This window comes from Brassica oleracea, chromosome C9 (assembly GCF_000695525.1).
Source record: "Brassica oleracea var. oleracea cultivar TO1000 chromosome C9, BOL, whole genome shotgun sequence".
In the NCBI taxonomy this organism is placed as follows: Eukaryota; Viridiplantae; Streptophyta; class Magnoliopsida; order Brassicales; family Brassicaceae; genus Brassica; species Brassica oleracea.
Genome location: NC_027756.1, coordinates 21,919,316 through 21,932,573, shown reverse-complemented (window position 1 = coordinate 21,932,573; position 13,258 = coordinate 21,919,316). Strand labels below are relative to the sequence as shown.

Here is a 13,258-nt window from a genome sequence, read left to right as displayed (position 1 = left end):
TTATGATGATTTATTATATATAGAGAGAAGAAGAGTATAAAAGTCTTTTGCCGGTTCAGATCAGGATCGACCGGTTCAGATCAAACGGTTTCCAAATCGATGTTTTAATTTTTTAATTTAAAAATTGATTTTATAAAGCACAATTTTCTTTTTTCTTTTTAAAAAAAAATCGATTTAATAAATATAAGGAAACTGAATATTTCAAATATTCTCTTCCTATATTTTTGGAACTGGTTATCTTTATTCGTACAATCTGTATTCTACTATATGTAGAACACAGTAAACATGTTTGAAATCGATTTCTACTAATTTTAGATTTATAGTAATGTGTAGATTTCGATTTCTACAGGTTTTAGATTTATAATAATGTGTAGATTCCAGATTCTACAGATTTTAGAACGATAGGTTAAGCGCGGAATGTGTTTTCCAAATATTTTTAGATTATTATTATTTACGTAGATCACTTATTCTAAACATATTAGATTCAATGAAAAAAGTGGATTACATTTTATACTGTGCAGAATATCAATTCTACTTTTTGTAGAACAAAATATGAAATTATGATTTAAACATTTTTAGAGTTATAAAAAATACCAATAAGTTGATATAGGTATTTTATCAGTAGTTACTATTTTTTGAATATATTTTTTGTTTGTAAAACTATTTATTTGATTTATTTTTGAAAATACTAAAGAGTATTAGAGGAAAAAGTTGTACAAAAAATAAATTAATCTAATAGGACATAGTTATCACTTTTTGGCCTAAAACACAATTTTTCCAATAAAAAATACAATTTTAAAAACAGCAATTATAAGAGAAACGATAAAAATATTTAGACTTAAAAAGACAAGATAAAAAAATGCAATATTTCAAGTTAAAAGTGATAATAAACAAAACAACATAATATATGGTTATGAAACACACAAAACATAATAAATAAAATTGAAAGAAATAAATTAAAAAAACCAATTTAAAAATAGAAGCAATTATAAACGAAAAAGTACATTAAACGTTATAAAACGAAAATGTATCTTAAACAATCATAAGTAAAATTAAAATGAAAAGACATGTACCTGCAAAAAATAGGAATTGCTATTATTAATAGATTATTTACTATGAAAAATTATGATAACCAATATAACAAACTTAATAAATACAAATATTGTTAAGCTTATACAGAAAATAATATTTATATAATTTATATATATAATTATTTAAATTTTTGTGATTAAATCAGATATTCGGTCCTAAAAATATTAGTATTTAACAATAGTCGAATTTTAAGAATCAGGCAAAATATTAATTTGCAATATACGTTAAAAAAAACGAAGTTCTGTCCAAAGCAGATATTATTGAACAATAGTCGAATTAAATTTAAGAAAAAACATTTCTCGTGAAGTTCCCAAGAGCAAATCACTAAACAAGGCCATTATTAAATATCATCACTCTCTATAAAGACAGCCTAACGAGCTTATTGTATAAAATCCGATCATCTCTTCCAGTGTTGCTCTCTAACAAAGCACTCAGCACAAGTTCCTGCCAAAGATCAAAAAAGACAAATAATTCATTTCTCTATATCTTTGTTAAAATGATTGACAAACTCAAGTATGGAGAAATCTCTTTTACCTTGACTTCTCGGTGAGATAGAAACTTTCCCAAGCTGTGCATAGTTGTTCTCATATCATCAACCTGTGAAAGAACAAAAAATGTAAACGGTATTGTAAATTCATTCTGAGAGATAAGGAAGATGGATTAAGCTTCTTCTTACCCTAACATAGCCTGTTTGGTTACGATCAAAGAATCTGAAAGCCTGAGTCAGAAGAAGCTTTAGCACCAACAAAAAGGGTAAAAGCTTAAGGACATTATAATAGTCAAAGCAGATTTTCTACCTGCAACAACTCTTTATCAACCGTTTCTTCTTTTTTTGGTGCATCAGATGTTCCTTCCTCTTGCTTCCCGTGCTTGCCTGACTCCGACTTGGGTTTGATCTCAGACTTGGGTTTGATCTCAGCAGATTTGGAATCAGTCTTCTCCACGATCTCTTCTTTTCTATCAGTTGCGACTTCAGTTATAGGACGAGCAACAGCGCTGCTAGTCTTCTCACTGTTTTCTTCATTCTTCTGCGGCTGAAGAAGAGACACAGAACAAATGGACAAGATTGATGAACATAACATCTTGTTGGCTAAAATAAAACTTACGATATTAGGAGTGAACAAGTTGGAAACGGCAAGGCAAATAATGTATAAATCATACCTCTTCAGCAGTTTCTTCTTGCTCAGGATTTTCATCGTCCATTTCCTCGCATTCCTCAGGGTCTTCTTCAGGATCCTCTTCAGGGTCTTCCTCTGGGTCTTCATCAATCTCTTCATCCTCCTCATCCTGGTTATCCGCTTCCATCGTAGCAGCTTCATCACCGGTGGCTTTTTTAGTGTCTTCAGTGTTAGCTACCGTTTCCTTTGCTGAATTTTTCTTGTCATCCTTCTCAGGAACAGATTCAGTTGTAACAGTGGCTTCCTTGTCAGTCTTTTGACGCTTATTTTGTGCTTTTGCTTCCTTTTCCTTGGCAGATAACTCTTCTTGACGCCTCTTTCGTTGGTTTCTCTCTCTCACAAATTTTACACGTAATTTCTACCAAGGAAAAAAAAAAAAGAAGTGTAAGAAAACAGTTATGTAAGCTCAAAAAACAAAACATCATAAATCAGTTACAAACCAACCTTGAGAAATTCTAAGATACGAGTACCCATTTGATACTGTAGCATCTCGAACATCGATTCAGCAAACAATGAAAGCTGCAAGCACATACATAATATTGATGAAAACTTAGTAGTTCAGTTGCTATAACAAAACACGTACATTGGTTAGCTAAGAGACACAATGGAAACATGCTAAGCAAAGCAGTAACCACACAGGAAAAAGACTAACCTCAAATGATGACTCATCAACGTCCTTGTCAGTGTAATCCAAAAGCGAGTCCAGGGAGACCGAAAGTGAACGCAACTGCTAAAAAAGAAAAAAAACTCCAAATAAGTGAAAGCTGCTATTACTAAACCTGAAACCTTGACTTATTGTCCACCTACTTTAGAATCTTTGTTCCGTTTCACTTGTAGAACAAATCCTGGCCGAGGAGGTTCGTCAGACTTTTTCTTGTCCTTCACTTGTATTATGGACTCATCTTTTCCACTTCTCTCTTTAATTTCTTTCTCGTTAATTTTTTCTTTTGCCTTTTTCTCGTCAACCTTTTTGCCCTCGGATTGGTTCTCTGACTTGTCTTTCTTTTCAGCCTTCTTGTCTTCACCTGCCTTAATGTCCTTCTTTGTTGAACTAGAAGCACCCTCCTTTTTCTCAGTACTCGGAGATCCCGCCTTCTGTTTTGTTTCCACAATTTTGGAGGCACTCTCTTCCTTCTTTCCTGCAGGAGATTTCATCTCCATACTACCTGAATCAGGAGTTTTCTTCTCTGCGTCCACCACCTTTTCCTCATCATTGTCTCCATTATTCTTCAAGTCACCGTCCATGTTATTGTCTACTTCAGCAATCTTCTTTTTAGCCACTTTTTTGATGATTTTTTTCTTTACGATTGTCTTTGAAGGAGTCTGTTCATTACCCTTAGCACTAGGATCTGAGCTCTCCCCTTGGTTATCACCTGAAATGGCAACCTTTCCAGGAACATCCATTTCAACCGGCTTCTCATCTTTCTTATCAGTTGCCTTTCCATCGTTGACAGGCCTTTTAACAACTCTTTTAACAATCTTTTTCACCACCTTCTTAGTTCCTGGGGTCTTTTTCTCCGCATCCTTGGCTACTTCACCGGCATTATCACTTCCCTTTCCTACAATGACATCTTTCTTAGCCTCCTGAGAAAGTAGTCTATCTCTCTCAGCAAGAACTTTCCTGTGTGCCAACCATTGGGTTCTCCAAGCGTCAACTGAAGGAAGACATTCTGATAAATCAGGGACAAATAGTACAGTGATCTCTTTGAAGATAGAAACTCCATCCGTACCAACTCTGTCGTAATGTATCTGTAAACGCCAAAAAAAAAGAGGTCAAACAAAACTATTTAGATCTCCAGATAACAAGTAAATAATATTGCTTGGTTAGCTTTGTATGTATCTATGCTGAAGCTACCATATCTACAGCAAAATGCAATCGAGGAACCAAGTTAACAAAGTTGGCAAAGCTATTCATAGCAAATCTTTGGATAGGCTAATAGCAGTGGTTGAGGGTCCAACAATTTAAGACAGTTAGAAAAAATATTTAATACACTAACGAAAACATTAATAAATAAAGCAACCACTAATAAGCTCGGATACTCTACTATGACGTCCCCACTTGTTCAACATCTCAATGCAGTCTTAAACTAAGAGATGTCAAACCTACCTCAAGAAAGGGATTCCAGTGACGGCAGTTGCTCAGATCAAGATGAAGCTTATCCTTTGTGTGTCTGCAACGCAAAAGACCTTTCATGCCTCAAGACAATGAATACAAGGTAGAAAAGAATGACAAAAACGAACAAGAGAAGAAACACACCTCAGCATTGTCGTGATTAAGGAAGACTGATCAACTGATGGGTCCATGCCATCTGTGGGATCCCAAGGACCACCGGTGGCCATCAACGAATGATCTTTTTTAAGAACAGCAAACTTTAATATGTTGCAAATATGAGGTATACGCTCTTCAAATAATTTATCTGAAGAAAGATCTTCCAGAGCAGTCCTGCTCAGGCCACTCATCAAAATCATCTGAACAAAGAGAAACACATTACACATGAACAAAATGCTTTCAATATAATCGGGAACAATACCAGCGATGATATACTGTGCAAAGACACGTTCATAGCGGTAGAAGACTTATTGAGAGTAAAAACAGCCCACCTTGGCATTCCAAACAGTCTTTCCTCCAATTTTCACAGCTGAAGACTTTGTGGGCGTAGGTTTCACATCAACTCCACCATCTTCAATGTAATCATGCTCAAAACTGCCGTCCTCAACAAAAGATGGTTAAGTTTACAAATCTTAGACTATATATATAATAAAGCAAAAGTGAATCCAAAATCTAGCTCTAATATACTGACTCAGCAAGAGAAATAAAATATGATCTATTTGAACTCCTTGAACACGATTAAAATCTTCAGACTGACAATTTGCAAACAAGAAAGTAGGATTAATTCACCTCACAGCAGTATGCATCGAAAGTGTAAGCTTTTGTTTCGGCCAGTTCACCACAACCTGAAACATATATATTGAGGTTTACGATCACTTGGTACTCTCCTAAGGATTAGAAAATTATTGGCAGATAGACAAACAGATACCTTGGAAAACTCAGAAGGTAAAAAAAGCCTTGGATATCTTTTATCCAGTGTCACGTAATCCCTCTCCATGTCAACCAAGCGCGAGGATAAAACCTACAAACAAGTCATCAAATTATGTACATTGGTCTTAATCATTGCATTACTCAGGATACAAAGGGCGGGTAACTCTCAATAAAGCGTCTTATCAACGAAAAATAACATCCATTGTTTCATCCTTGTGAACTTTTACAAGTTTCCTTCAATGCAAAGTCCCAAAGAAAAAAAATCGCAATCAGGAAAATTAACTAGAGACGAACAATATATAAGGTTGCAAAACTTCCCTCCCAAATAATACAAAACTCAGGAAAACATAGCACTTTCTACCAGGATCGTGCAACAAGATATTTGTCACACTGAGTTCAAAAGGCAGGATAATAATACCCCAAGGTGACAAGATGTCAGACGGAAAGAGGAAGTATAGTAACCAAAGGTAAAGGAGGAAAAGAATGAGAAAGCTGAAATTGGAAGTCAATCAATAAGAAAGCAAGGAGAATGCAGGAATGGAAAGGAAGATGAGGTAACCCAGAGGAGTATGCAAAAACATCACGGAATGAGGAATTTCTCTGAACACTTGTTACCTTGCAGACATAATCTCTCCGTATTGGCCTAACTGGTGAAGGACGCCTTCAGGTATAACAGAAATAAGGTTAGTGTCTTGCGAAGAAGCAACATAAAATCCCCTGCATTCCAGATGAAGAGCGTGACATGGATAAAAAAGAAAACCTAATTGATGCTTCACGATGTTGTGTATCCCGCCGCAAAGAGGAACTACGTGCATCCCTAGAAACAGCTTTCGGCACTGGAGTCCGCTCCTTTGGGTCCCTGGACGTAGCTCTCGCTGTTGGAGTCCGATCACGTTTTCTTTCGAGAGCGCGTTTTCGATCACGTTCTCTTTCATCTTCTCTTTCCTTCTCCCGTATGCGATCCCTTTCTCTGTCCCTAGCTCTTTGCTTTTCTCGTTCCTTCTCCCGCTCTCGTTCTCGCTCTCTATCACGTTCGCGATCCCTCTCTCGTTCTCGCTCCTTATCTCTGGCACGCAGGTTCTCACGGCGACGCTCTTCTTCCCTTAGTTCAAACTCTCTAAGATAACTTGCCCGGTCATCTTTCCGGAGATCATCAACACGAGGACCACCACGAGCAAGCATACCACCAGGGTAGTCCAAGTCCAGAGACGCTGCAGTGAGGATGCCTTTCCCAGTACCATAATCCCTGCCTGGAGGCAAACTGACGCCATAACCAGGATTTGAAGAACTGTCCATATAAATATAGTCATCTAAGTTTCGCCGGGGAGCAGCTCCTAATAGCGATGGGGTATGTTGGCTGGCATACGAAGAAGTGCTGTGTAGTGATAGCCCGTGAGGATCAGACTCGAGCCTTCTTCCATAATGCATAGCTTCTTGGTCAGAATGGCGTACAGTAGAACTTCGTTCTGTAAGATAATCAGCTTGTCTGCCAGAAATGTGTGCTACTCAGTGCAATAAGATAAAAAAATTTCTTCAAAGGCTATTGCAAATTTACACAGGATCCAACAGTAGCTTTATAACAAAAATCTAGGAAAAACATAGTTTCCGTCCAGACAGAACATAATAGAGATCACAGAGGTAACAGAAATACAATATTTCTGAACAAATACAGAAGAATAAATCATCGGAAAAAAGTACCTGACACCTCCATCAGCAGAAGTGGTATGGAGCGACTGCATTTTTAATAATTGTTCTCCCCGGAGGAGTGATGCTTGATCAATGCGATCATACAAATCAGTCTGCCAAAAAAAAAAAAAAAAACAGTATTGAGTAACCAAATTCATAAGATATTGTAAAAGCTGAAAAACTGAGCGCACCTGACGACCAAAACTAGATGAATCAGCATAACGAGCAGGTGGATCATTTTGCAACTCCCTACCGAGATAAGCACTCGACTGCCTTCTATCAACCGGAACGTAACCAGAGAGCTTATCCGAATACAAATCGTCCTCCTTTTGACCATAACCATGGGCAGAGGAAGACAAATAGCTTCCAGAAGCATACTTTGGCGAATCCGGCAGAGTGGGGACATATCCAGAGCGGTTATCCAAGACTGATGAGCCAACGCCTTTGGTGCTTAAAGGCTGAGAGCTGGCAAGAGAAGCTGTTCCATACAGAGACCCGTAATGACTGGCTGTGGATAACTGAGACCTGTACCCACCACCAATGTCAGTCTCCTGAGGAGCACCCGAAGGAAGGCGAGAGCTCAAGGGAATCTGAGATCCCCCTTCTGCGCCACCACTTACTGAACTCCCCGGATAATTAGATCCAAGCTGCAATGATAATTTACCTTCAATTAGCTATTGATTCAGTATCTAGAACAATGACACCAATGTAAATTTTCATCAATCAATCGTATCTAATGCAGTAGAAAAGATGAGATCTAATTGATTCTTACGTTCTGAGGATAACTGGATTGAGAACCGTAGGGCTGTTGACCGTAGCCACTCCCTCTTGAGGAATACATGTCTTCTGAGCCTATCCGATTTCAATTTGAATCAGCAACCACGAAATTGAATAGCGGGATCGAGAATCGACGTAGTGACGGCGAACCAACCAGAAGATTTGACCCTTTTAAAATCTTCTTCTTCTTCTTCTCATAGAAACCCTAGGAATCGAATCGAGCTGAGAATGGTTTGTTAAAGAAAGATTCCAAGATTGTTGTGGTTGGGTTAATAAGGGTTTTTCCTTCAAGTTGACACGCATCGTCGCTAGCATTAATGGGCTTTGATTTTATGATATATATTGCGCTTTTACCAGTTCTTTATAGGCCCATTGTTTTAGCAATGGTATACGAGAGAGATGAGAGGAAAATTTTGGTAGTTAAGCAAAATCATCTTTCAGCGTGTATTTAATCTAGAGATTGTGATTTCATTTTTAATAATTTACTATATGTTATTTTAAATGAATTAGTGAATTTAATATGATTTTTATTAAACCAATCAGAAAATTTATTTAAAACTATGAGATTTATTTATATTTTACTTTTTAAATTAGAAAACTTCAATCAAACACTTTGATATCACTAGAAAACTTATAAAACTCACTACTGGAATATTTTTAATAACAACAGATCAAAGTACTTTATTAAATATTAAGTTTGTTATTAGATTTCAAATGAATTTTTAAAATTCATATTTGAATATTTTCCCGCCGAAACTGAAAAAACATATTTTCCCGCCAAAACCGGAAAAACGCATTTTTCCGTCGAAAACGCAAAAATGCATATTTCCCGCCAAAACCGCAAAAATGCACATTTCCCGCCAAAACCGCAAAATGCAGTTTCCCGCCGAAATCGCAAAAAAAAAAAAATCTGTCAAACCCTCAAAGCGCACTTTTTCGTCAAAATACATTTTCTGCCAAATCCGCAAAACGTACTTTTCCCGCCAAAACCACAAAAACGTATTTTCCGCCAAAACCGTAAAAAATGCTATTTTTTCGTCGAAACATAAAAAAAAAAAATATTTTGTCATTTTATTAACAAGTTCACCTGGATGCAGATACAAGTTAAAAAAACGAACATAGCTGCATTGAGATGATTCATCTGGATGCATTGACGAAACGAAGAATCAGCTCTGGTCATCCGTCATCGCCAGCCAAGAGTTCAGAAACCATCACTTGAATATTGCTTCTTCCTCACCTACTCCTCGTCTCCTCATTGCTTTTGAAGACTTTTACGGAGCGAAGCTTCCAGTAGTCTCGATACCTAACCCAAACGTAGTACTTTCCTTTTCTTCTTACAAAGATCTGAGTATGGTAAACATTAAAGGGAAGATTGTGTATAACGCAGGTCGTGGCTTGATCTGCGTTGGAGCCGGTTTTGAAAACGTGGGGATTTGTAACCCCAGCACGAGGCAGGTGCATAACTTGCCCGATTTCAAATTCAAACAAACTCAAATAGTTTGTCCACGCCCCATGTACATTTTTGGGTATGATCCTGTTGGAGATCAATACAAAGTGCTTGCTCTTGATGACTTGCCTTGGAGATTGGAGCACAAGATTGTGGTATTGGGAGGAGAAGAGACTTGGAGAGAGTCTCCTTGTGTAGCATGTCCTCACGTTGTTTGTACAAAGGGGTTGTACATGAACGGAACAGTATACTACGGGGCATTTATGAAGGACATCGACTCTCCGTATATTTCTATAATTGTGAGATTTGATGTTAGGTTTGAAACGTTCAACATCTTCAAAGTACCAAGCAAACTTGTACCAGTGGGTTATGAGTTTATGTGGAAAGAGAGAGGGTGGTCTCCCACAGACAAAACTCTGTTGGATTTATTAAGCTCATGTCCAACTCTATATTATCTGATTAGTACGATATTATCCGCATGGATTTACTTTTGGTTTCCTTCCCAAAAGGCTTCGTACTATTAGAGTTGGATATTTCTTTATATATTAGACTCTCTTTGTCTAATTCTCCAATGTGAGATTTAGTTTGTTTATATTACATTCTCCCCTCGAACTAAGGATCACATTCATCTTGTGTCTTCTTCCTCCAGCGGATTGTCTTGGCACCACCTTGTACCAGTAATCGCAGGGCTTTCCTTAGATAATGTGTCTTTCTCGTTCCCACAACTGAACTTCCAGGATCTTCTGACTAATCTCTGCCGAACTTTTCTTTCCACTTTGAAGGGTCTCATTCCTACTCGAATGGTATTTTGGTCTTCTTGCAGATTTTTCGTCAAACCGCTCCTGATACCAATTGTTGGGATTGTTAAATCCCATGTTGTTCATCACTCCGTCGTTTTCATATCCTACATGTTAAAGGGAATTGTTTTTCATATAAATAGAGATCTAACGGAGAGTTATTCCATAAGATCAATAAGATCAAGATAAGATCTAAGAGTGAAACATTGAAAGCTTTAGTTCTGAGTAGTTTCTAAAGCTAATAAGAAAAGTTGTTCTTATAATTCTTTGTTTCCTAAGAGATTTGAATCTCTGATAAACTACGGTGGGAAAATTGGTGTGGTCGAGAGTCCTCGTGTGTGTGGTTTTCGATTGTGGGTTGGGGAAGATGCTGAGAAAGAGGAATGGTCGATGAGTACTCTTCATTTGCCTGAATCTTATGTTGGCGTTGACTTTGAGATCATGGATACTTTTTTCTAGCGGCGAAGTTTGTTTGGTTTCAAAAGAATGGTCTGATCCGTTCCGTCTTTTCTATTACAATTTGGAGAAGAAAAGCATGAGAAGTGTCGCAATCGAAGGACTACCTATTTCTGACTTTAAGAAAATCCAAGCCCTTTCTGTGACGGTTTCGTTTCATTATGAGAGTCTCTTGTCCTTATAAACTTAACAAGTTAATTAATGTAAGGCTTGTTTTTATTTATCTAAACATTTTATCAATTCTGTCCCTTGCAAATACATTTTCAAGAAAATGAAGTGCACATTAGCGTAGTTCAACATCATCAAGAAATAGCTGCTTCAATATTTTGGATAAATATCTTCAAAACAACTTTGATAACGCATACTGTTGAATAGTAATAGCTGAAAGATTTAATTTGACATTACAAGGTCAGCTCGAACTAACTCATAACTGCATCCCGGAGATTTTAACAGCCTCCTATCAAAATAAACATAGAAACAAGTCAAAGGAAACCTGACTAGTATCTTCAACAGTAAAAAACGAAACCTGTTGTAACTTTATAACTTACACTAGTCTCTGCGAAAACGATGTTTGAAATTATCTAAAAAGAACAAAAAAGGGTGAACCATTTTGAAGGGACCGATGATCACTGGAAACAAAAATTGTTTTCCTTTTTTGTTTCCATACATATATAAAAAACACATCTATGTGTATAAAATATTACTCTTCAGCCCTTCGTTCTCCACTTTCTCTTCATTCTTCATGAGTCTTACTAACCTCTTCCTCAGTACTCTTAGATGATTCATCAAACGCCAACAACTGCAAAGCAACAAAAAATTCCATAAGCATTTGACTATATCTGCGATTGTGTTGAAGTTTGCGTTTGCAACAACTAAAACCTAAAAGTAAGAGAAAACAAACCGGTTTGATGTCGCCGTTCCAAACGCAGTGAGAAGCCAAGAACCCAATAACGGCTGGGACAATGTATAACAAAGCAGGCTGAAACAGAGACAAACCACAAACCAAAACCCATCAGATCAATCTATAAAGCCTGCGAGGGTGGAAAGTTATTACATATTCCCATCACCAATAAAACCCTTTAAATAGGTTTGATTCACAACAATTAAGACACATAAGAAAAACTGACCTGTGCTGCTTGAAACCAGTTCATGACTACAATAGTGAGGACAACTCCAACAACGTATCCCACAAATGCACTTGTGAAGTATTTTGGCTGACTACGTTTTGACACATCAAATCGTAGAGCCAGTGCAACAAAAATACCTAAAGAAGAACACAACTTAATGTCTCATATTCATATACTATCCAAGAAAACCATGATCCAAGAATATTGAGTTAAGCAACATGCATTGGTCTTAGAGGACGTACCGGGAATGACAATATCACCAAGCCCAAGCATAGAATAGGGTCTTAGAGCATCTCCCGTAGGGAACAAAAGCTGAAAATAAATTGCAGCAATGAGAACACTAACAAAATTATCAAATCAAACTAATTTTGTTTTATGTAACTTTTGAGACAATTTTACTAACCTTTATCGGAGCATCAAAGGATTTGGCAACACTGACCATAACGGGAGTAAAGAAAACCCAGAAAATATCATAGAAAAACAGTCCAACCTGCGAGTCAGGTTACAAACAAACATTCCAAATGATTTTCAAGAATACTGTCATTGACAAGATGCAAATCAGATAATTTCATTCTTACCAAAAGGATGGCACCAGTCTTGAACGATCCAAGAGAGAGCATCTCAATTCCCTGCATTGGCCGCATCGTTAATTACGCATAAAGACACAACAAAAACAGTGATTCCAAAGATACATTCTGATGAGGAAGCAGAGCATAGTCTATTGTACTCTTATAATATAAGGAAGTAAACCTGAATGCAGAAGGAGAGGCCAAGGATGTTGTTAGCCAGCCAATGTTTTTTCCAGGCATACCACGCGCAGAAGAAGGTTCCAGGGATTCCCGCTACAACTTGGGACTTTTTGAACTCTACCTCCAAAGCTGTTATAAGATTAAGGTTAAAAATCATAACTCTGCATGACACAATCAAATTCCCACCAAAACAATTCCAAAGGAGATAGGATGACCATTACACCAGAGAAAAGAGAGACAATGTTGGTCACATACATTTGAAATAAGGAAAGCGCCAGACGATAAGATTGTCATTCCACGGTTTTGGAAGAAATCTACTGATGGCAGGTAGCAGTGTCGCCCTGCAAAACACGAATAATTGCGTATTAGGAAAAGAAAAAATCATAGACTTGACCACAGATAATGCATAATTTAGATTAAGACATACGAAAGAGCGACGATCCCAAGAACAAAGAAGTAAGCTGTGAGCACAGCATTAACCAGGTCCTTCGAGAGAAACTTGAACAACAAGAAAAGAGAGAGAAGCATAGCACTCCCAACCAACGGGAAACGCATTGCATGCTCTTTGGACATGGTCTCCTACATCATTCCAAAACAAAACAATTAAGATCGAATAGCTTCTTCACTGAAAACTGTTTCAAAACAGAAATCTCTAGTTTGCCTGTTCTTACAGTTGGAGGAGAATCCTTCACCGAACGGAAGCAACCCACGTAAACAGTGAGACATGCCGTAAGAACAACATTCAAGTTTGGGTTCACCCTCACTACAAGCGGTGCCACTGTCAAGCCTGAAACCAAAACAACAAAAGCTTCAATTTTTACGCCATGCACCAACAATTTGAATACAATCAATCAAACCCATCAATTCTAAACCCTAGAGAGAAACCCATCTGATCCGCAACAGCTGATG

General features: G+C 37.3%; 3 protein-coding genes across 5 annotated transcripts in view; 1 reads left to right on the top strand and 2 right to left on the bottom strand.

Annotated features, from left to right (window-relative positions):
* Positions 1-1,299: 1,299 nt before the first annotated feature.
* LOC106318141 (cell division cycle and apoptosis regulator protein 1) lies at positions 1,300-8,023 on the bottom strand. 3 transcript variants are annotated; one of them, XM_013756009.1, is made up of 18 exons: positions 7,769-8,023; positions 7,188-7,643; positions 7,009-7,109; positions 6,071-6,796; positions 5,926-5,971; positions 5,309-5,401; positions 5,170-5,225; positions 4,872-4,974; positions 4,528-4,739; positions 4,378-4,441; positions 3,078-4,019; positions 2,923-3,000; positions 2,715-2,789; positions 2,254-2,628; positions 1,890-2,120; positions 1,769-1,810; positions 1,627-1,689; positions 1,300-1,536 (listed from the first exon to the last, which is right to left on the bottom strand). In XM_013756009.1, exons 1-18 carry the CDS (start codon positions 7,835-7,837, stop codon positions 1,450-1,452), a joined length of 3,819 nt encoding a protein of 1,272 aa, XP_013611463.1. In that variant the 5' UTR covers positions 7,838-8,023; the 3' UTR covers positions 1,300-1,449. The 3 variants fall into 3 exon arrangements, with proteins under 3 accessions (XP_013611463.1, XP_013611461.1, XP_013611462.1); XM_013756007.1 differs by having other exon boundaries at positions 1,890-2,126; positions 7,769-8,022; XM_013756008.1 differs by having other exon boundaries at positions 1,890-2,126; positions 2,923-2,997; positions 7,769-8,022.
* An 841-nt stretch (positions 8,024-8,864) lies between these two features.
* LOC106314566 (putative F-box protein At3g47150) lies at positions 8,865-10,657 on the top strand. Its single transcript, XM_013752421.1, is given in 4 exon segments — positions 8,865-8,876; positions 8,938-9,638; positions 10,299-10,467; positions 10,469-10,657. Coding segments are annotated over 4 exon segments (1,071 nt in total).
* A 298-nt stretch (positions 10,658-10,955) lies between these two features.
* LOC106318530 (signal peptide peptidase-like) overlaps positions 10,956-13,258 on the bottom strand; it is a 3,064-nt gene continuing 761 nt past the window's right edge. Inside the window, exons 2-11 of the mRNA XM_013756551.1 lie at positions 13,021-13,136; positions 12,777-12,928; positions 12,605-12,690; positions 12,351-12,478; positions 12,179-12,229; positions 12,004-12,090; positions 11,843-11,912; positions 11,601-11,737; positions 11,375-11,452; positions 10,956-11,272 (exon numbers count right to left, since the gene is read on the bottom strand). Coding sequence (XP_013612005.1) covers positions 11,207-11,272; positions 11,375-11,452; positions 11,601-11,737; positions 11,843-11,912; positions 12,004-12,090; positions 12,179-12,229; positions 12,351-12,478; positions 12,605-12,690; positions 12,777-12,928; positions 13,021-13,136 — 971 coding nt within the window. The 3' untranslated portion in view covers positions 10,956-11,206. The remainder of the gene's footprint in view (positions 11,273-11,374; positions 11,453-11,600; positions 11,738-11,842; positions 11,913-12,003; positions 12,091-12,178; positions 12,230-12,350; positions 12,479-12,604; positions 12,691-12,776; positions 12,929-13,020; positions 13,137-13,258) is intronic.

Bases quoted from the DNA above. Each gene is read 5' to 3' on its own strand.
- LOC106318141 (XM_013756007.1), bottom strand. From the start codon at position 7,837: ATGTATTCCTCAAGAGGGAGTGGCTACGGTCAACAGCCCTACGGTTCT. The intron at 5,226-5,308 runs GTATCTGTTTGT...TATATGTTTCAG, and splicing joins TACCTTCTGAGTTTTCCAAG to GTTGTGGTGAACTGGCCGAA. The intron at 2,127-2,253 runs GTATGATTTATA...TCTCTTCTTCAG, and splicing joins AAGAAGAAACTGCTGAAGAG to CCGCAGAAGAATGAAGAAAA.